This window comes from Callorhinchus milii, unplaced genomic scaffold, assembly GCF_018977255.1.
Source record: "Callorhinchus milii isolate IMCB2004 unplaced genomic scaffold, IMCB_Cmil_1.0 Scaffold5, whole genome shotgun sequence".
Classification (NCBI taxonomy): domain Eukaryota; kingdom Metazoa; phylum Chordata; class Chondrichthyes; order Chimaeriformes; family Callorhinchidae; genus Callorhinchus; species Callorhinchus milii.
In genome coordinates, this window is record NW_024704746.1 from 64,104,161 (window position 1) to 64,126,651 (window position 22,491).

Sequence of the window (22,491 nt, forward strand, 5' to 3'; positions counted from 1 at the left end):
TTCTCATTGATTAATCTGTGTGTGTATATATATATATATATCATGAAAATGCTCCCAGTGTCAATGCTTTAATAGGATTTATGTTTTTTCCCATTATATTATTTTGGAGGTCCTGATGGATTAATGAGTTAATTCATCACGTAGTGTTAGCATCAAGTGCTCTGAGGTCCAGAATAAAGACTGACATTGTGCCTTGATTTTCACGTCAGAAGAGTACCTTCAATGCACTTGTTTTACAAAATGCTTCAGAGAGTTTACTACCCAGTGCAGTGACTGAATATTTGTAAGAGAATACTGCAGCCAATTTATTGACATTTTTAAAAAAATAATAATCATTTGGTCACTCAACCCACGACTGTTTGTGTGAGATCGCTGTTTGTGTGTTTGTGTGAGGTCACTGTGCACAATTGACTGCCACAAAATGTACACTCACTACACTGTACAGTATATCCTTTGAAGCGCTTTGAGACGTCTCAACGATGTGATAATGTGCTATATCAAATGCAAAGATTATTATTATTGTTATTATTATTATTTGAGTACTGCAATGTCCCACAAACAGTCATGAAGTGAATGACCATTTTTTTTTTAAATCTGGGTGATTTTTGCCCAGGACACCATGACAATATCTCTTTTCTTTGCGAATAATACGTGATCTTGATTTAACACTTCCCTGCGTTGAAGTGCCAGCATCGACTGGGAGCTCAAGCTAGCTCGAGCCCACAACCTTCTGACTCAGAGGTGAGAGTGCTACCAAATGAGTCAGGCTGACACATGTTTCTGTTTATCTCCCAAAAGTACTTGTTACTCTGGTTGCTTCTCTGAAGCAGTGGGTAGAAGCTGGCAGAAACTCAATTCATCCTGGTGACTAATTGGGAGGTGTGTGCCTGATTTTTAAAACGTTAATGTAACTTTACACTGGCTAAATTATCTTTGGGGGAATTCATAGCACCGACGTTCTCCCAGTCAATTAAAGATTCATAATGTATCCGCAAAGCAAATGATCAGTTTTAGCCACACAGAGTCCCACCGCCTCTCTCTCTCTCTTTCTCTGTCTCTCCCTCACCTCGTTCAAAGTCCGACCCAAGACCTACCCATTTGGTCATCTTTCCCCTCCCCACCCTCCTGAACTGGCCCCAAGGTGACATGCTAGGCAACGCAATCGAGCCGGCCCTCTGCGGCAGTCTCGGTAGTCTGGCTCCTGAGCCAGGCGGGTCTGCTGAACTCCAGGGCACTGCTGATGACAGTACAGTCCAGCCTGGATCATCGGCAGGACCTCGAAGGGCAGACCAGTCACTGGGTGCAGGGAGTCATCCCACTCATTTCCTGTTAACTCTGCAAGCCAAAGCCCTAATGGGTAGGGTTGTCCTAGCCGGACAAGCAGCGGGAAAGCTCGCCAGACACTTTCTGTATGTGTCAGACACCTGGCTGCCCTCCCCAAAAAAACTCCTCAGCTTCCACTCCCAGCTCGGGTGCAAAGCCAGGATTATTAAACACCTTGGGATGTCCTCTCCACATGAAAGGAACAATATGAATGTAACTTTGCATTGAACTGTATTGTATGGACAATGTTTGGTGGGAATCAAAAAGTTTAGGAACATGGTAAGAAAATGGAACTCTTGTAAGACTATCTATACATCTGGTATAATTTTTGGAATAACATTGTACTAATAAATACACTCAGGACATTTTCCTTCCACAGAAAGATGGTGTTTGCATTGCTTAATTGGAAGAAATTTGTTAAGATGGGATCACTCATCTTCAAAGCGCAGAATTCGTAAGATCAAAGACGCTTTCAGGTTTGAAAGAGCATAATGTACAGGACTATTCTGTTTTCATCCAAAAATAGGGCTAGTGGTCATGTTCATCACAAAACTGACGAAATGTAGCTACTGTATGTTCCAACCAATCTTTCACCTTCATCCAAATTCATCCTCCGAAAAATTACGTTCATTAGCCACTGATCTCACATTTTTTTGTGTGAGAATGCTAATGCAGATTGCCCACATAACAACATTCACTACGTTTCAAATGAACTATTTTTGTTCAGCGCCTTCAGACATTTCGACCTGATAAAACATTATGTTAAATGCAATTATTATTTATGGCGGAATTATCATTCCTTTTTTGAATGCCGTGCTAAACCGAGTTCCTGTGCACCTGGTAATTCAAACGACATTAAAATATCCTATGTTTCTACTTCAAAGAGTAGGGAGTTTCTCTCCGTTTTTTCTGACTAACATCCCTTCCTCCTCCAAAATTTATCTAAAAGAAATCATGTATACTGACTATTCATCTTGTTGTTCTTTGTGGATCATTGCTGCCACAAATAGCTTGTCCACATCACACTCTGTACTACGACGACAACTTTTGTTTAACGACTTCTCATGGGCAGCATCTCTCCAAAATATTTTTTTGCTGTGAGAGGTACTAAATAAATTTAACATGTTGTTGTGTCGTTGCTTAGTGTGTTTAAAAATCCCCTGTCTTCTGATGTTCAAGGAATTCTATTAGTGTGTTAATGTGCTCTGCTGGTAATAATTTCTGTTTTCTGGAGTGAGATTGCAGAATTACCAGAAGATGATATCTGCTCAGAGGATCAATTGTTTGATGCTGCCTTACCTGTTCGCTAAGAAAGGAAATAAGCAGTTTCCATAATGTTAGTGACATGATTCGCTTATGGGATCTGTAGACAAATCAGTATTCAAGCAGAAATTGGTGCAAGAGTTGTACCTTTCCAACTGGGAGAGGGGTTTTCATTGCATCAGGATGGATTCAAACCCGGGCTCCCTAGGTAAAAAGAATCTGTTTTAGCCAAGTGATCCATTCGAATCTCACAGACTTGTTAATTTAAATAGATGTAGCTGTCTCAAGCTGCAGAAAAACCCTGTTGGTTAACCATGAAGACTGCCATGAAAGGTAGTAGATTGCCAGAAAATGTGGTAAAGGCCAAGCCAGTAGATTCATTTAAATAGCAGCTTGATGCAGTGATGGGTGGACAGTTGGGTGAGATCAGATGGGCCGAAGGGCCTTCTTCATCCGGACCAATCTTGTCATCTTGTGACATAAAAGACAAATTGATGGGTGTTAACACAATGTTTGGGCTGCCATCTGGTGCAGTGCAAAAAATATCCTATTCTGTGCCAATTGGTTTCATGCCAATTGCTTAACTCTTCGTATTTATAAAATTGGCATTGCAGATTGCTTAAGGCAATTGTGATAATGTCATCTCACATTTAATATTAACGTAAGAAAATGGTGATTTGTGAACAGTCTTTCATGGGGCTTAGACAACAATATTCCTTAAGACGATCAGTGTATCAAGGAGTATTGTATTGTATTGTCTGTGTCAAAATTTAATATAATTAGTTCACGTCATTTTCACTCTTGCATAGACCAGACATGTTAAGTGGATTTTTATCCGTTCTTTTGGAAGTGTTTGACAACAAGGTCTGTGTTTAGATATCAAATACAAAACCCTGCATGTTGTCTGGAGTTGTCTGGAATTTTATTGCATTCTCAATAATAACAATGCATCTAGTTGTGTAAAAAAAATAACCCACTCTATTTGAAATTAGACCATTTTTGTTTGCAACATAGTTATTGCTGTGCCTAATTCCAAATTTATTTGGCTTAAATTACAATTGATTTGTGTTTTATAACACCTTTTATGAAAGCCAATGCAAAGCACTGAATATTACTCATGGCAGAGAAACAACTAATCTCGACGTTATACAGATACCAATTCTGGTAATTACATACAATAAACTGGCTTATTTACAGCATAGAAGAAATAGACACGTCAGCGACTAGTCACAGGTCTTTCACAATGAGTAGATATGTAAAGCTTGACATCAGCTAGTACACACTTCTCTTAATATTCTATTCTCTTTCTCCCTTATACATGTGAAATAATACTTAATGATAAGCAGCACCAGCAGCAGCGTGCAATATGCTACAATCCATTTGCAAACACTTACTCAGAAATGCTGTCTGAGGCAATAAATAGACTATCTCACCAGTCATGCTATGTTCCAATGTTTTCTTACTCATACAGGTTCACTGTGACTCACATGTTCTGCCAAGGCTTATCAGACACTGGTATTCCACTCTCACAGGTGAGATACCTATACATTTTACGCCAATTTCAATTGGAGACACAGGTTCGACAGGGCTGTTTGGAATCACCCTTATTGAAATTGCTTATCCCACTCACTCATTCCACTTGGAAAGTTTCCATAGCATTCTGAGCAGAAAGAATTTCATCCCCATCTTGCAGGTGTGAATTTGCTGTGAGCAAGGATTAGCAATGATAGAACAATTAAATCTGCATCCTTCCATCATATTTAACAGCAGTGGTGTTCTAATTTGGAAAACGTCCCTGATATTGTCTGAATGAGAACTGATTAAAATCAAACTGATTACTGAAGGCTTAGGCCAATGAAAGGCTTGTTGTGTCAGGCTTCAAGGACCTCTTATACATCCTCAAGCAACAGAGAATGATCTAACTTCCTCATGTGATCTATACTATTGTCTGGATCTGTCAAACATGCTTCCATGTGAGGAAACTGAAGATAATCAGATTTACTCACTATGAAGTTATGTAAGAGTGAATGAATGCTGTTCTACACGTTGATAAGAGCATTACACAAGCACTTGTTGAGATTGATTTCCCTCTCCCCCAATCACACAGAGATTCTGACAATACTTAGATCAGAAAGGTCCCCTGAAGAGGTAAGGGGACCAGATATATATTTGGCTCGCAAGCTTGAAATTCTTACACTAAACAAATCACCCATTCTGTAGCGTTCAAGATAGAAACAGGCTGAATCTGTCTTAATCTTTTCTTTAAGAAATTAAACACTTAAATGATGGTATTTTCGCGTAACAATATCTGTGTGAACATTTTTTGATTTGCTAGTATATTTATGCCGTGCTGTTGAGTTAGAATCATAGGTTCTTATAGGCAGGTATGGAGGCCATTCAGCCCATCGTGCCTGTGGCAGAGAGTTACATGGTCAGTAGACCATGACCTCAGTCAGAGTGATCAGTAGAAGCACGAGGCTGAAGTGAGGTTCCTCTTCAGGGGGCGAAGGGGGAAATTTGAAGTTGAATTGTGACATTATTTTGCACCTCCCAGTAACTCTACATTCCCCAAAAGATTACTGTTGTGGAAAGTGTTGTAATGATTACACTTGTAACCTTTTAGGCTGGACTAATCTCCTGCCTTAATCCACAAATTACTTCCTGGCCCAGTAGGACAATGATGGTTATTTAAGGAACATTTGCTATATTATTTGAGATGTTATGTTACCTTGTGTGTCTAGTAACTAGTGTTGTTTATTAAAACATCTAAAACTGCTAACTGTTTTGCAGTTATCATCACAATCAATTACATTCTTTACTCTTCTTTCCCTTTTTTTCCTAAAAAGAACCACTACATTTAATAGAATAATTAAAATGTCTACAAAACACAGTGCAATGGGCTTTTGAAAATCCAAAATAACTTCATTATATAGCGAAGACTCTACATGAGGAAAATCCTATTATAGCAATCTACTGATTCTAGGGATATGGGCCATTAATGAGTGTCCAATACTTGCACGCACTGAAGCTGAAAAAGATGATCAAAGAGGTTGCATCTTCTACAAATATAATTCCATAGTTGTGCAATATATTGTAACTCCAATAGCTTAGTGCGCTTCATGCATTGGTGGGGTCTAAACTCATGTCCAAGATTCAAGGTGGGTCTAGTTGGATAGCTCTTTCAAAGAGCCTTCACAGGCACAATGGGCCGAATGGCCTACTTCTGTCCTGTAAGACTCTATGATTCTCCCATTAAATGGTGCGCTATTTCAGTTGTGTCATTCTTCAGCTGTTAAATGAAAGCCAACACATGTTTCCACATAGTCAAAGTAGGGGGGAAAAAACAAACATTCCAGTTACACTTGTCTACTTGTGGGAGTCAGTAAACACAGGCAGTCGTGGCAGAGACTTTGGAACAAATTGCCTGAAATACCCTTGATTAACAATAAAATCACAGAGAACTGAAAATCTGTAGTTACAAGCCACCAAACACTAGTTCCGTATTTTAGGAATAAAGTAATTCAGGAGTAATGGATGGATGACATAGTTAAGATTTTGGCATTTCCCCAACTCTGACTGCATAATGTATTTATGTTATGAAGGTGCCACCAACATTACCCTTATTTATAAACACCAGGATATCCTTTAAGATCAGAACCCTCTCATTCAATGTTGCTGATTTCAAGTAGCTCTGTATCCTTGCAAAAGAACTAGAGGAGCGATGAGGAGAAATTACTTTTACGCAATGAGATGTTACGATCTGGAATGCAGATTCAATGAGAACTTTCAAAAGGGAATTGGATATTTACTTGAAAAGAAAAAAAATTGTAAGGCTGTGGGGAAAGAGTGGAGGAATGGGACTAATTGGATAGCTCTTTCCAAGAGCCGGGATAGACATGATGGGTCGAATGGCATCCTTCTGTGCTGTAAGATACTATGATCCTACTTATTTTAATGGTCTTTGGGCTGGTTTTATGGGAACAAAATGCCCTTTAACAGATACAAGTTAGTGTATATCCAAATATTATCGGTATTCCTTGTGCTCAGAATGCCTCTTAACAACAACGCTCCAAGGCTCACGTGATTTACAGAACTGATCTTTTCTTTCGTCCACAAATTTTCAAGTCAGAAGTGGATAGATATTTGTTAGGTAAGTATATCAAGGAATACAGGGCAAAGGCGGGTAATTGGAGTTGAGATACACATCAGCTATGATCTTATAGAATGACGGAACAGGCCCAAGGGGTTGAGAGGCCTACTCCTGTTCCTATGAGACGTCTCAACGACGTGATAAGGCGCTTTACCGAATGCAATGATTGATTTTATTATTATTATTTAGTGGTGATCTTTAAATGTAATTTCCCCAGTTTGCTAACAGATTTCGGGCAGAAATAAGCATATATGCACGCTGCTGCAATTCAGTGCTGACTTGGGAGATTCCTTAAAACTCTCATTAAATTACAAATTCACTTCCTTCGACCGATTTGCGCCATCAGCCTCGCGTTGGCTGCCGCCTTTGCCCTCATATTCTTAGCTTTCGCAATGTTTAAAAGAATGTTCAGGATGCTCGTGGGCACGTCTAAGGACAAGGTGAATTTGGTGCGCCGGTTGCTTTTCGCTGTGTTCTGGTACATCTTCCCTTTCAGTTGTGTTCGGCGGAGGTATTTGTACCTTGCAGCTGGAAATATCCGTTTCTCCTTGTCGGCAGCGAATGCAGATCTGTCGCTGGGTAAGTAAGTGAAGCTTCTCTTGTCCACTGAGGTGTCCTCAGGCAGCTCCTCCTTTCCAACTTCGGAAAGGAGCTCGTTGCAAGTGTAGCTGTCGTTTATCTTGTATAACTTGAAGCCGAAGCCACTTCTGATGGTGCAGCACAGGATTAACAGCAGCACAAATCTGGTGAAAGGCATCATCCTATCCTGGTTCGAAACACAGAAGAAGTAATACAGGTGATTAGCAATTTAGGGGAAAAAAAGTGTCATTTCTCTTAGCTGTAAATTATCTCAAACAAGACAGCAAAATATTATTTAAATGCATAGATATTGAGCTGGACTCTCTGACAGAACATTTAATTGTCAAAGTTAGGAAGTCTCTTTATCATTCGTAGAGGCAATGGTCAATTTGTTTCGGAGTATGTTTGCCATGCAATGGGACAAGCCTTGTATTTGACATAGCACCTTTCATTTCGGGAGTGCTTCACTGAATTTACTGTAAAGTGTAGTCATTTTGCAGTTTGTAGGCAAACCTGTCAGCTAATTTGTGCACAGCAATGAGCCATAAAGAGTCACAAAGTAAGTGACCAATTTTATTTGGAAGATTGTTAGCCAGGACAACCGGAATAACTCCCCTTTCTTTTTGAGTAGTGCCATGGAATCTTTAACATCCACCCAAACAGGTGGCCATGACGTCAGTTTTAACGTCTCATCCAAAGGATAAAGTGTCTAACAGTGCATATCTTGGCGTGTACTGCATTGGAGTGTCAGCTTAGACTGAAGACGTTCAAAGTCTCACATGGGGTTTGAACACACAACCTTCTGACCCAATGGCAACCCAATGCTATCAACTGAGCCAGGCTGATACCTATTTTAGGGCATCATTGTTAGGGCACTATTGCAATATAGACAGCACTCAAATATACGTACACATATATATACTGTATATGTACTGGTTAATTACATGAATGTACAATCTGCCCATCTCCCAGAAGCAGGGCATCCATATTTCCCTTGATTTTCCCTTGATCATCTTCTTGCAGTGGTAGCATTCTATTTGTACATTGGTGAAATGAAATCCTTTCTAACACAGATCTGTTTGGGGATTTCTAGTTGGCGCCCGAACTGCGACCTTGCTGTTGTGTGTGCGTGTGTGTCAGCTGCACAGCTTGTCATTGCGATCACAGTCTGGTAAGCTTCCCGCTGCTTGTGAGCACACTAGCCAACTCAGGTTAATGTTGAAGAGCTGATGATGACTTTCGTTGGCAATGGTAGAACAGGCTTAAAGATGGACTGTTCTTGTAGACCTCTATGGGCAAGGTGGAACATTTCAAACTCGGTGCCTTGATAACCGTTCTGATTTGCTGTCATGGCTACATAGCCCACGGCAATATACAAACTAGCTGTGGTGATACCTTCTGCAATATTCTTAACCTCCTGGTTAAGTAGTAAATAACCCAGTTGCTAGTCAATTGGCAGATCGCTTTTCCGGGTGTAATAATCCCTTCAAAAGTATAAAAAATTTGATCACTTAATCCATGACTGTTTGTGGGACGCTGCTGTGCGCAATTGGCTGCTGAGTTTCACCCACAGAACATGCAGTCAATTCACTTTACAGTATATTATGTGAAGCGCTTTGAGATGTGTGGAAGACGTGGTAAGGCGCTACATCAAATACAAGGATTATTATTATTATATCACGTTGTTGAGACGTTTCAAAGCGCTTCACAGAATATATTGTAATTTGCGGGGGAAAAGGGGCAGCCAATTGCACACAGCAGTGACCCACAAACAGTGGATTGAGTGACCAAATAATTTTTTTTTTGCGGGGGAGGGATTATTAACCCCGGAAAACGATCTGCCAATTGACTAACAACTTATTGCTAGGTAAACAGAAGCACGTGGGGTAAGGAAACTTGCTAAGGTTTTGCATAAGTTTTCGCCCCGCCCGGGGATTGAACCCAGGTCCTCTCTCTTGCGAGGTGAGCAAGCTAACCACTACGCTACGGACTCCAAAGCCAGTAATCATATAAGGTGAAATCCAGGCAAACTAAAAATGAACCACATATTCTTTTAGGTTCAATGTTTCAGTTCGTTCAAATAATAAAGTGAGTTTATTAAAACAATTAATAAGAAACATTGATATTTACATCTAGTTACGATGTATTGAAAACCTGATTCAAACATAAAGTTTGTTTCTCTAAAGAAAATTGGGAACAAAACAAAAAAAGACACAAAACAAGTCAAGCAATAACTTTCATAATGAGGGGTAACTTTACGTGTCATGACTTAAAGCTAGGAATAGCAACGAAAATGGAATGAAATTATTTTATGATTTATTTAGTTAAACTCCTACCCACATCTGTCCATGATTCATCTTCTTATTGAAAGATAGTCAGTGAGTTAAAAAAAAAGACAAATGCAATTTCTCATGAAAACACAACATCCAGTATCAAACTAGTGTTGTTTCGGAAACTGATTTATAAATGATAAATGTATAAATATAGAAACGTTATGGAAATATAACCACATATGTAAAGAAATAAAGATGGACATAGAGTATAGATTTTTTCCCCCCAAAGGAGCAATAGAAATTTAGAACAGACCATGGCTGTTTCAATTAACACCTTTGAAAAGAAACCAAATGAAAGTCTAGCTGAACATTACAGACAAAGAGAATCAACAGCAAAAAGTACTATTGTTCCCGAGTTGCTGTGAACATCACAAGACCACAACAAAGAAGGCATTTGATCTGGAATGTATCATGTAGGATATAAGATTATAAAATATAAGATTAGAAAGGTAATTTGGAATTTTGCCTTTGGATAGGTTGAAAGAATTAATTTCGCATAGTTATGTGAATATGGAATGTTTTATCACAAATAGCCGTTAATGTCAAGTCTACAATAGCATTTAAAAGGCAATTGGATAAATATGAGAAAATATATAGATATGTTCCATAGAGGAGCTGGCACCAGCAGGCACGTTAATGATGGGAAGGATTAGTTTCTGTACATCATGAATTCCCCTCACAAGTTCGGTTTAGGTGAAGAAGGTCCTTTGGCCCATTTGATCTCATATTTCCAGAATACCCACCCACCCTTCTGCCTCCCCATCACAGCATCAAGCTGATTTTAAATTATTTTAAATTTTAAAAGACTCCAGCTTGGTGGCCTCAAACACCCTTGCTGGTAAATTGTTCCAGTAGTTAACTACCCTCTGGATAAAGAAATACTTCCTGGAAGCTGTTTTCAACTTTGCAACTCTAAACCTACGTTCCCTTATCCTCCTGCTTTTGTGCATCCAAAGGTATCGAACTCGGTTTATTTTTTTCAATCCCATTTAACATTTTATATAGCTTCATAAGGCTGCCTCTGAGACATCTCGTTTCAACACTGTAGAGCCCCTAGATTGTCAAATCATTGCTCATCATCGCTCATTCATCTAACATTAGGGATCATGCTATTACTTTCCTCTGACCATCATAGAGACCAGAACTGTGTGAGGTGCTGCAGGTGTGGTACTGTATTGGTTGAGTATGACTTCTGAGGATCTGAACTCAACTGATTTGGCAATGTAGCCCAGCATCCTGTTTGCCTTGTTTACTGGTGCCTCACACTGTTTTGACACGATGAATGATGAGTCAAATAATAATGAAATCATCTCGTTTGTGCAGCCTGCTGGGATGCTAACAATTTTGGCTACAATAAGGCCTTATAACCTTCAATCAGATATCCATTTAGCTTCTCTGACCACTTTTGGGGGGAGAGGATGAAAGGGATGGTTATATGGTTTTGGTATCCAATTGAAACTAATTCTGGAAATTGGAATCTCCTGGCTATACCATACCTTCAGTATTGTAACCAGTTCTTGTACCGTTGCCCTCATGAAAGAATAGAGTCAGTAGAAAGAATTCAAAGACCAACAAAATTGGCTGCCGGGTTCGCCCACAAATATACAGTCAATTCACTTTACAGTGTGTGCTGTGAAGCGCTTTGGGACGTCCTCCCGACGTGAAAAGCGCTATATCAAATGCAAGGATTATTATTGCTATTATTATACTACTTGTGAAGAAAGGCTGAAGGATGTAAATGTGTTCTCACTAGAAAAAAGTGATTCCAGGTATTCACTTTAGAGTACATTCTGAAATGATTCTAATCTAATGAAGCCATAGCATCATGAGATCCCTCAAAATAAAATCCTGATTCTACAAAGAGTATAGCTATTTGTGCTTGATATTAGGGTAAGAAGATTGAACATGTTCACAGCAAATGTCTTGTAAGGAGATCTAAATGATAAAGTGAGCTAGGTAGGTTGGTACCCTTTACTTTGCATATATTGTACACAACTCAATGTAACGAAAAACGCTGGTCTCTTGGCTATTCTCCCCCTCTCCCCTGGAACAAAATAGTTTGAAAGACACTTTATTATGCCTAAAAATACCTTGGTATTTGTCCAGAATTTTTGGCCACTACTTCTAGTTGATCAATTTGGATATAGATTTTTTTTATTTTTGAAGTTTCAATGGGTGCTGCTGAGATTTTACCCAAGGCTTTTCCTTTTAAAATCAACTTTGCTGATTACTTGAACTGACTTGAAGTTTTTTTAAATTATTATTTTCTTCCATTGTTTTTCTTCCTTGCAATCTTCCTGTAACATGCACTTCCGCATGTAAGATGGAACATCTGCCAATGTCACACCCACTTGGCTTCTTGAAAGTGTTTAAGACTGTCCTGAAATTGTTTCTCCTTCGTGGTGGGGAAACATATGGCTTCCATTTGCTGCCTCCTATGTGGTCCAAATGAAGCACAATGCAAGTTCTCTGCTTAAAGAGAAAGGATAATAAAAATATAATGATGATTGGGTAACACTGAATCCGCGACTGTTTGTGGGTCACTGCTGTACACAATTGGATACCGCATTTCCCCCATAAATATATAACCAATTCACTTTACAGTATATTCTGTGAAGCACTTTGAGATGTATTGAAGATGTGATAAGGCACTAAATCAAACGCAAGGATCATTATTATCATTAATACCCTAAACAGTGCAGTATTCCTTCACTACTGGAGTGTCAAAGCCAAGATTAAATGACGTGAATCCCGGAAGAGGTCTCAATTCCACAAATTCCACAAATCTGATCCAGAGACAAAATCGCTTTCAAATGAAACCAAAATAATAATAATGATAATAATAATAATCATACATGCATTTGATATAATAATCCTTGCAATTATAGTGCCTCATCACGTGTTTAGGACGTCTCAAAGCACTTCACAGAATATACTGTAAAGTGTAGTGACTGTATTTGTGGGCGAAAATGACACCTAACCGCCACCTTGTCAAACAGAGAGTTCACTGGTAATGAGTACTGAAGAGCACCGACTGTATTGATGGGACAAAAAGCTGATTTACTTGCATGAGGAAATATTAGATCTTGTTCCACACGAAAAAATTCAGAGGAATTATGCAGCTTGAAACTAAAGTCGGGAAAACAGCTGCAATGATCTGTGCAGAAAGGGAACTGGAAATTAAATTAAATTGAGCACATGAAGCAAAGTTTCTTAAGGCTTATACCCAGGGGCACTTCACCCTAGTGATAGTCAGTCAAAAGAGCCATCTTTGTTGTTCTCCATCAGTAGAGAGGTAATTAAATCTTGACTTGATAGAAATAAGCACTTGACGCAAACATTATCAAAAGGACTGTACGTTTTTCAAAAGGAAAGAAAATTTCTCAGGCATGTTAACATGACAATTTTTTGATGCGACCAATATTTGGAAATTCTGCGCCCGAGGTTTAATTGGTTGACGTTTAACATGCTAGAAATAAAACAAGGAATAAAATATCTTTCACCACAAACTGAATTTCGCCAACAAATTAGGCAGTTAATTCACTTTACGGATTATTCTGTGACGCACTTTGAGAGGTCTCAACAATGTGAAAAGACATTATATCAAATGCAAGGATTATATATATATTATTATAGATAGCTTTACAAGAACCTGGAGTTCTACTTTCTTACCATTTTTCTTGGCCGCTGAACTTTTTGATTTCCCCCAAAGCCAAAGATACAATAAAACAATAAATTTACATTTATACAGCGCTTTTCATATAGGGAGGTGCTGAATAATCCTGGCTTGGCACCTGAGCTGGGAATGGAGCTCAGAGGGAAGGAGTCAGATGCTGGGACACTGTGAGGCTAAGCCCATCATTTGCTTTGTGGATATGATTTGAATTTTTGATTGCCTGGAATTTCTTGCATCATGGACACCAATTCACACACATATTACCCTATGCAAACCACGAAGGTAGGTCACCGTGCACCTGAACATTTCTGAACATGGAGGGGAGATCCAGTTCCAGTTCAGATCTTGGTCCAGTTCCTCAGCCTTTAACAACTGTTTCTTAAAGAGCTTATATTTCTTTTGTGGTTTATTTAATTCTTTGGGTTGTTTCCAAAGCTTGAGGTCGTAAATGATGGGGGAAAGAGATAGCCACTGGTGGGAGAGATGGTGCTGGATAGAGAAGGAGAAGAGGGGAGATGGTTCTACTTGAAGAAGGAGTAAGGTGGAGAATAGGAGGGTAAATGGTGAACAAATGTGACCGAAACAAGACCGTGAGCCTTGTCACCAACACAACTGAATGGCTGGAACAAAGGGAGACTGAAACGAGGCGTCCTTGACACAGTTGACCAGTTGGATTGAGGTGCTGGCCAAAGAGTTGCCAACTTTGGAGTACCCCACCTTAGGAGACTTCGAGCCACTCTGACCAATGCAAAATCTCAGTTGTAATTGGGAGAAAGGAATAAATAAATGTCCAGAGGGTCATTCTAGGCAAATGGGAACCTTAAGTTGGGAGGATCACTGTGAGAATCACTCCAGTATTTTTTTGGTCAGCCATCTGTCTGACACGTGCGGAAACTCATCACCACGCTTAAGAGTATCCAAATCAAGCTGAGAATTCCATGCATCCCACCTACACATGGAAATCCCAGAGATAGATTGCTGGAAGCTCTTCACAAAATATACAGTAAAGTGAATTGACAGTATATATTCTGTGGGCGAAACGTGGCAGCTAATTGCGCCCAGCAGTGTCCCACCAACAGTCGTGGCTTGAATGACCAAATTATTATTCTTATTATTTTTTTTCAAAGGGATTATTACTCCCGGAAAAGCAACCCGCCAATTGACTAACAACCGGGTTCCTACTTACTGCTAGGTAAACAGAGACGTGTGGAGTAAGGAATCTTGCCCAACATTTGCCCTGCTGGGAAAGAACCCAGGTCCTCTCGTTTGCGAGGCAAGTGCTCTAACCACCGAGCTACAGGACTCCATGATTATTAGGCACAGGTTGGCAAGAGCCAAGGCTTGTGGGGACCCCAGAGTGTGCATTGGCGTAACTGCTGGAATCTAACCAGATAAAACCACATAGCTTGCCATTGATATCTCTGTTTAACAAGCTTTCACGCTGCTTGTCCAGCTAGGACATGCTACCCATTTGGGCTTTGGCTTGCAGGGTTTTGGCAGAAATATACTAAGGGATTTGAGATCTTAGTCAAAAAGAGTTGGGGGAATTCTTGAATGGGAGAAGACTTGAATTGGAAAGGCAAGCACGACAGCTATTCCAGGGAACGGGAAACTTGAGGAGTTGAGAAAGAAACCCACACAGCCCATTTGCCTACAAAATGCACAGTCACAACACTTCACAGTAACATTCGTGAACTGCTTTGAGACTTCATCTCGGATTGAAAAGCATAACGGTAACACATGTAGGACTGTTCAAGCGGACGTTCACGATCCCACGGAGCTATTCGAAAAGAGAAGGAAGTTTCTCTACCGATGTCCTGGCTGACAATCCCCCACATAAAATTTGTCACTCCCTCCTTGGCTATTTGTGGGACGTAACACAGCCAATACACTTTACAGAATACTCCTGTGAAGGATATGGGAATGAACCCCGATAGTCACTCCAAGTGCGGGTTGAGAGTTGGGAATCGCTCTAAACAATAACTTGCATTTAGCACTCTTCACGTGGGGCAGCGTCTTGGAGCGCTTAATAGTGGTGGAGCCCGACACCGGCACAAGGAGAGAAAGGAGGTGACTGTAAGCATGGTCGAAGAGATGTTCAGCCATGATCTAAAAGAGGGAAAGGAGGGGGAAAGGTGGAAGGATTCGGGGAGAGAGTTCCAAAGATTCGGGGGCGTCGTGGCTGAAAGCGCGGCCGCTGATGGTGAAGTGAAAGGGAAGAGGGTCAAGTTGGAAGCCAGAGCCAGCCGAGCAGAGGGAGCGGGTAGTAGAATGGGGGAGAAAGGAGTTTGTGGACGAGTGAGAGGATCTTTAAAGGTTTGTCGAGGAGGTGGATCGCTTTCCAGGGGTAATAATCCCTCCAAAAAAATTATTTGGTCACTCAATCCACGACTGTTTGTGGGACGCTGCTGTGCGCAAATGGCTGCCGCGTTTCGCCCACGAAGTACACAGTCGCTCCACTTTACAGTATATTCTGTGAAGCGCTTTGAGACATCTCATGGACGTGATAAGGCGCTACATCAAATGCAAGGATTATCATTATTATTTTTATTATTATACGAGGTCACAACGGGAAAAATGGGAGGATTTGGGAAATTAACTACGAAAAGATTTGGGAATCTGACATTGGGGAAAAAAAGCTAAAGGACTATTTACCGCCACCCCCCAACCCCCCACCGCCACCATTTGTGTTTTATTAAATTTAAAAAAAAGTCTGCCTCTCATTCCTGGAAAAGTCTGGGAAATACAGTATAGAAGAATAGAGAGGAAAGGAAAATAATTCTGGAGAGAAAGTGAGAGACAGAGGAAGAGGGTAGAAGGAAAAAAACATTGGTCACATTAGAGATTCTGGAGCAGGCAGGTGGGCAAAGGAGGGTGAGAGCTGGTGCAGGAGAAGGAATCTGGGAGTCAGTTGGGAATGGGGACAACCAGGATGACTTGGGAAACGAGTCAAAAGAGCCCTTGAGGAACCTATTCAGGAAAGGGAAAGGGAGATTTGGGTTGTGCAATGTTACAGTCAATGCAAAGTCACTCTCAGGAGAGGGATGGGAGTGAGGCACATTGCTCTGCTTAAGAGAACTCTCACCCAATTCGGAATCAATTCTGCTCCAGTGAAAAGGCTCCTGTTTTCATCCAACTCATTTTTTTAACCCATCAAAACTGAAAAAACCCTCTCTCCACAAATCGTAAGGATTTGCCAGAAGGTAAGTCTATCGTTGCAACCCCACTGAGACCACCAACCCATAGCACTTAAAACTTTTTTTTTGTCCAAAAAAAAAAGACTTAGCATTTCAGAGCAATCTGGGATTGTAGAGTAAGTTCTCCAGAAAATAACAATAAAGTACTTTGACTGTTGTAACTGCAGTGCTTTGTCTTAAAAAAGATTATAATTATAATTATTGTTATTATTATTATTATTATTAATAATATGGTTAAATATTCACTTACCTGTTGATGATGTGAAGTGAAAAATCCAGGAGATCAGTTATTCAACCCCCCCCACCCCCCCCCCCCCCCAAAAAAAGACAACCTCCAGAAACTCTCATCAAATGAGATGGAAAGTGGATGGAACAAGACAAGTAAGTCACCCTCTTGGTTGTTCTCTTGATCCCACTTCTAACTTCTTCCCCTACTTTCTAAACTAGTCTTTGTTTGGGTGTAACTTTGGGTGGAATAGTGCAATATCTCTCCCCACCCACCACCCACCCCCCAATTCCCCCACCCACTCTTTCTCTGAAGACTGTTCTTGTGGTTTGCCTCTTAAATCAAAATGCTTCTGATCACGGGGTTGCAATCGTAATAATTGCGTCGATGCATCATTTGGAAGATGAGTTCATTATTAAAAAAAAATATAAGAGAGAAATAGAGAGAGAAAAAAAAAACAGACTGTTAGCAGAGAGCCACAAACAGCCACAGCACTGACAGGTTCCTTGCAACACTCAGACACTCTCAGCTTCACACACACACACACACACACACACACAAACGTGGAAATTCCTCCCACAGATTAAATAACACTATTATTTTCCTGTTTTTTTGGAACACAGCATATTTTTTAAAAAAATGCATCTTTCAAATGCTTACCTTTATTTCGCCTGTGGGTCTGCATAACCGTTTTTATTTTATATAATAAATAATAATAATAATACTACTACACATAATTGCAATTTTAACTAAAATCATATTTCCTTTTCTGTTTTCCATCACTTTAATGTGCTGATATATTAGATTGCCTCACGTGGATTGTTCATCAAGTCGTGATGAGGTTTCTTTTCTCCTGGTTTAATAATTCATAATTTAGGAGAAAGCCAATATGGTTTCTAATATGATTTTGCCCCCCCAAAGAAAATACAGTTTATTCATTTACAGTATATTCTGTGAAGCACTTTGAGACGTCTCAATGATGCAACAAAGCGCTATATCGAATGCAAGGATTATTTTTATTATTATTTATTCTAATGGGGACCCTTGTGACTATAGGAATTTAGGAAAGCAGGATCAACAGGACATAAACTCTTCTACTAGTTTATTAAATCTTGGCAGATCTTTTCATTGCAATGCTCTATCCTTTTGCTATTTCCCTTTATGCGGGATGATTTCCTGCCCCTAATGACTGGTCTGCCCTTCCAGCTCCTGCCATTGAGCCAGGCTGGGCTGTGCTGTCCTCAGCAGTAACCTGGAATACTGCGGACCCGCCTGGCTCAGGAACTGGTGTACCGAGATCACCAGAGAGGGCTGGCTCGGTCCTCACATTTATCTCTAGCAAATTATACCTCTAGAGCTCAATTATCAATAGTAATGATAATAATCCTTGCATTTGATGCAGCGCCTTATCACGTCTTCGAGTCACCTCAAAGTGCTTCACTGTAAAGTGAACTGACTGTATATTTTATGAATGTGTTGCCTGTCCTCTTTACGATTTGCCACGGGTTCTTTACCATCCACCTAAGTAGGCAGACAAGGACCCTCAGTTTAACGTATCAGTGGTGATAAATATGTACCTGAAGATGCTCCAGTGATAATGGCTGTGGTTGTACATTCCCCCACCCACCGCCCCTCCTATATGGTTAAATGCTTTTGCCCAAATTCTGTTTGCTGCCACTATTGAGCTGCTTCTGATTCCACAGCCTCTTTGACGCCACCTTTTCATTATCAGGTTACAGGTTACAGTGGAGTCCTGTAGCTCAGTGGTTAGAGCACTCGCTTTGCAAGCGAGAGACCTGAGTTCAATTCCAGGCAGAGGGTGAAACCTTGGGCAAGTTTCCTTACTCCACACAGAGCCTAATAATAATCCCTCCAAAACCAAAAACAATAACAAATTGGTCATTTCCAATCTACGACTGTTTGTGGGACATTGCTGTGCGCAATTGGCTGCCGCGTTCGCCCACAAATATACAGTCAATTCACTTTATAGTGTGGTCTGTGAAGCGCTTTGGGACGTTCTCCCGACGTGAAAAGTGCTATATCAAATGCAAGGATTATTATTATTAAGCACTAAAGATTTATTTCACCTTTTAAGATTGAACTGAGCCTATAATCCCTGAACTCGGTGAAACACCGTAGCAGCTTGGAAGGTATCACAAAATAATCTACCCAACAGTCTGTCTCTGGAATCTCCACGTGTAGGTGGGATGCATGGAATTCTCAGCTTGGTTTGGATACCCTTAAGCACGGTGATGGGTTTCCGCGTGTGTCAGACACATGCGGTTGACCGGAAAATAAAACCCCTGAAGAATTGTGTGTGTCCAAGTAGCTTAAGTGAGCAAAGTGATCCGCAGCTAGTGCTTAACGGCTCAAACAGTTATATAAAATCAAGTGCTCTAGTCCAATCATTTCTGATTCACCGTATTTACAGATACTGTACGATGAATATTACAGTGTGTTTGTGTTGGCGCTGCAAGCTAATTCTAAGGATTAAGCTATGCCTCGTGCTTTAATCAGCTTTCTGTCTCGGTTTCTCCTTCTGAACAGGCTGGAATGTCATTCATTATGTAATTTTGCATTATTTGTTGAGAGTAATAAGACTGTGTAACTGCTGTGCACAACTGGCTGCCGCGTTTCACCCCCAAAATATTTGTTCTGTGAAGCGCTTTGAGACGTCTTGAAGACGTGATAAGGCGCTATGTCAAATGCAAGGATTATTATTTTTGTTATTAAGACTTTGAGAGTGTAAACTAGAGGTTCCCTAAAACCTGCCATCTACACTTTGAAATTGATAAGCTACAGATAATTGAGAATGCACATTTTGTAAAAGGATAATAATATAATAATCCTTGCATTTAATATAGTACCTTATTACGTCGTTGAAACATCTCGAAGCTCTTCACAGAATACAGTATATTGTAATGCGAATTGGCGGTGTATTTGGGTTCCTACTTGACTGCTAGGTAAGCAGAGGCGTGCGGAGTAAGTAAACTTGCCTAAGGTTTCGCCCAGCCCGGGAATCAAACCCGGGTCCTCTCCCTTGCGAGGCGAGTGGGCTAATCGCTACACTAAGGGACTCCAGAAATCATCGCCTTATTTAAATCATTACACTTGCCGCATAGACTTTTCATGGAGCCTGTATAATAATTGTGAAGAAATATTCGTTAAGATAATTATCTCCTTTCACCAGCTAAATGCTCCCACTTGCAGTGCTTCCCAGAATATACCGTAAAGTGATGTGACTGTGTGTATTTTGTGGATGAATGCAGCAGCCAATTTGCGCACAGAAATGTCCCACAAAGAGTTGTGGAGTGAGCGACAATTTTATTGTATTGTTGGCCAGGACAGTGGGAGAAACTCCGTTCTTGTTTCGAATAGTGTCATGAGATCTTTTACATTCACCTGGACAGGCAGATGGGACCTCAGTTTAACATTTCATCCGAAGGACGGTACCTCTGACAATGCAGCACATCCCCAGCACTGCATTGGAGTGTCATCTTAGACTATATGGGTTCTACGTTCTGACATGTGGCTTGAAACCTACAACCTTCTGACTTAGAGGTGAGAGTTATCAACCGGTGGAGAATCCATGTCTTGTTTGACCCTCAACTGTCTTTCAAACCCTAAATCTTCAATTATTCAGCATTTCCCCCATCTCCACAACATTGCTCACCCCTGCCACTACCTCTCCCCCGGGTTACAGACAACCTCATTCATGCCTTCACCATGTCCCGGCTTGACTATACCACCAAACTCCCCCACTCCTAGACTAGCTGCAGATCACCCAGGACTCTTTAGCCTCGGCTTTGTGAGCCTATCACTCCCAGCTTCCATTGGATCGAATCCAAAGTCCTCGTTCTCGCATTCAATCCCCTCCACGACCTCGCTTCCCACCAACTCTGTGACCTCCTACTGACCTGCCCGTTCCTCTGCTCAGCAAACACTGGCTTGTTTCATCCTGGAGTCCTGTAGTGTATTGGTTAGAGCACTCGCCTCGCGAGCAAAAGGACCTGGGTTCGATTCCTGGGCAGGGCGAAATGTTAAGGCAATTTTCCTTACTCCACACGCCTCTGTTTACGTTTAAGAAGGAACCTGTTGTTAGACGATTGTGCGGATTTCTTTTCCGCAGGTAATAATCCCTTAAACACGACTGTGTGTGGGACGCTGCTGTGCTCAATTGGCAGCCGCGTTTCGCCCACAAAATATACAGTCAATTCACTTTACAGTATATTCTGTGAAGCGCTTTGAGACGTCTCGAAGAAGTGAAAAGGTGCTGGGCTCAAATGCAAGGATTATTATTCATCCTGGAGTTCCTTCAACGCGCCCATCCCTCCCCACCTTCAAAGCCCACCTTAAGGCTTACCTCTTTTGGTCATCTTCCCCCGCAACACCCCCCCCCCCCTCACCACCTGCCTCACACACACGAACACACCACATCCTTCAGCACCCCTCCCCAGCTCGAACGCCCAGCCATCTGTGGCTTTGAGACATCCTCCCAAAGTGAAAGGCGATAAATGCAAATAGTAATGTATTGTAAGTTTCAACGAGCTCGCAACACCAAACGGAGCCTGAAGTGATGAATAAAAACAAATCCTAAGAATAGAGATTGGGTGCATCGCAATTAATTAATTCTAGCGACCTGAAGGGTTCTGAGAACATTATGATACGTTACTTCATGACCTTTTTTTGCTGAGATTTGTTGGGGGCAAAAGATATAGGCCTCTAATCAGCGTCAGGAGCAATGTGATAACTTTAGTGCTGTGAAAAGGATGAGTTAGCACAGAAAGTATTTTCCCAAACAATATTAAAATTTCCTCTGCGCTCTCAATTATGGGAAGAAACATTTCCAGTACGACAGAAGAAAAATAATGCAACGCAAGGCAAAATCTATTGCGTTGAAGTCGATTGAGGGGACAACCCACTTTATGCTTGAGACTGACATTACTTTGATCATTAAAAAAAGGGATAAAACTCATTTAAGAAATGTTAGCAGCACTATATAAAGTTAATGAACTGCCCAGCCCTCCCACACGCACACCAACACAGAGGGCACATTACTAGGCAAGTTCTGAGAAGGGCAGAGTTGTTAAAATTAGGAGGGTGAGATTAAGAAGAATATTTTTATATAGCGAGAGAGTTATTAGGATGTAAATTGTCCTTAATAATAATAATAATAATAATAATCCTTGCATTTGATAGAGCGCTTTTCACTTCGGGAGGACGTCCCAAAGCGCTTCACAGAATACACTGTAAAGTGAATTGACTGTATATTTGTGGGCGAACGCGGCAGCCAATTGCGCACAGCAATGTCCCACAAACAGTCGTAGATTGAAAATGACCAATTTATTATTGTTTTGTTTTTGGAGGGATTATTATTAGGCTCTGTGTGGAGTAAGGAAACTTGCCCAAGGTTTCGCCCTCTGCCTGGAATTGAACTCAGGTCTCTCGCTTGCAAAGCGAGCGCTCTAACCAATGAGCTACAGGACTCTCCTTCTGGTGATTGCAAGACCCTACAATAGTCGAGGTAATAATAATAATCGTTATATTTGATATAGCCCCTTTCACGTCAGGAGGACATCCTAAAGCGTTTCGCAGGATGTACTGTCAAGTGAGGTGACTGTTTTTTTGTGTGGGAAAGCAGCATGTGTTTCTATTGATCTCATGCAATAGTGGCAAAAGTTGGTGACCAAAAATGTTAATGTCAAAACCCATAGCGTCCAAAAATAATAATCCTTGCATCTGAT

The 22,491-nt window shown here is 40.8% G+C and overlaps 1 protein-coding gene across 2 annotated transcripts; it reads right to left on the reverse strand.

Moving 5' to 3' along the window:
- Positions 1 to 7,052: 7,052 nt before the first annotated feature.
- On the reverse strand, positions 7,053 to 16,832 carry ucn3l (urocortin 3, like). 2 transcript variants are annotated; one of them, XM_007890839.2, is made up of 2 exons: positions 16,772 to 16,832; positions 7,053 to 7,502 (listed from the first exon to the last, which is right to left on the reverse strand). In XM_007890839.2, exon 2 carries the CDS (start codon positions 7,494 to 7,496, stop codon positions 7,053 to 7,055), a length of 444 nt encoding a protein of 147 aa, XP_007889030.1. In that variant the 5' UTR covers positions 7,497 to 7,502; positions 16,772 to 16,832. The 2 variants fall into 2 exon arrangements, with proteins under 2 accessions (XP_007889030.1, XP_007889031.1); XM_007890840.2 differs by having other exon boundaries at positions 7,053 to 7,497; positions 16,772 to 16,831.
- Between the last annotated feature and the right edge of the window lie 5,659 nt (positions 16,833 to 22,491).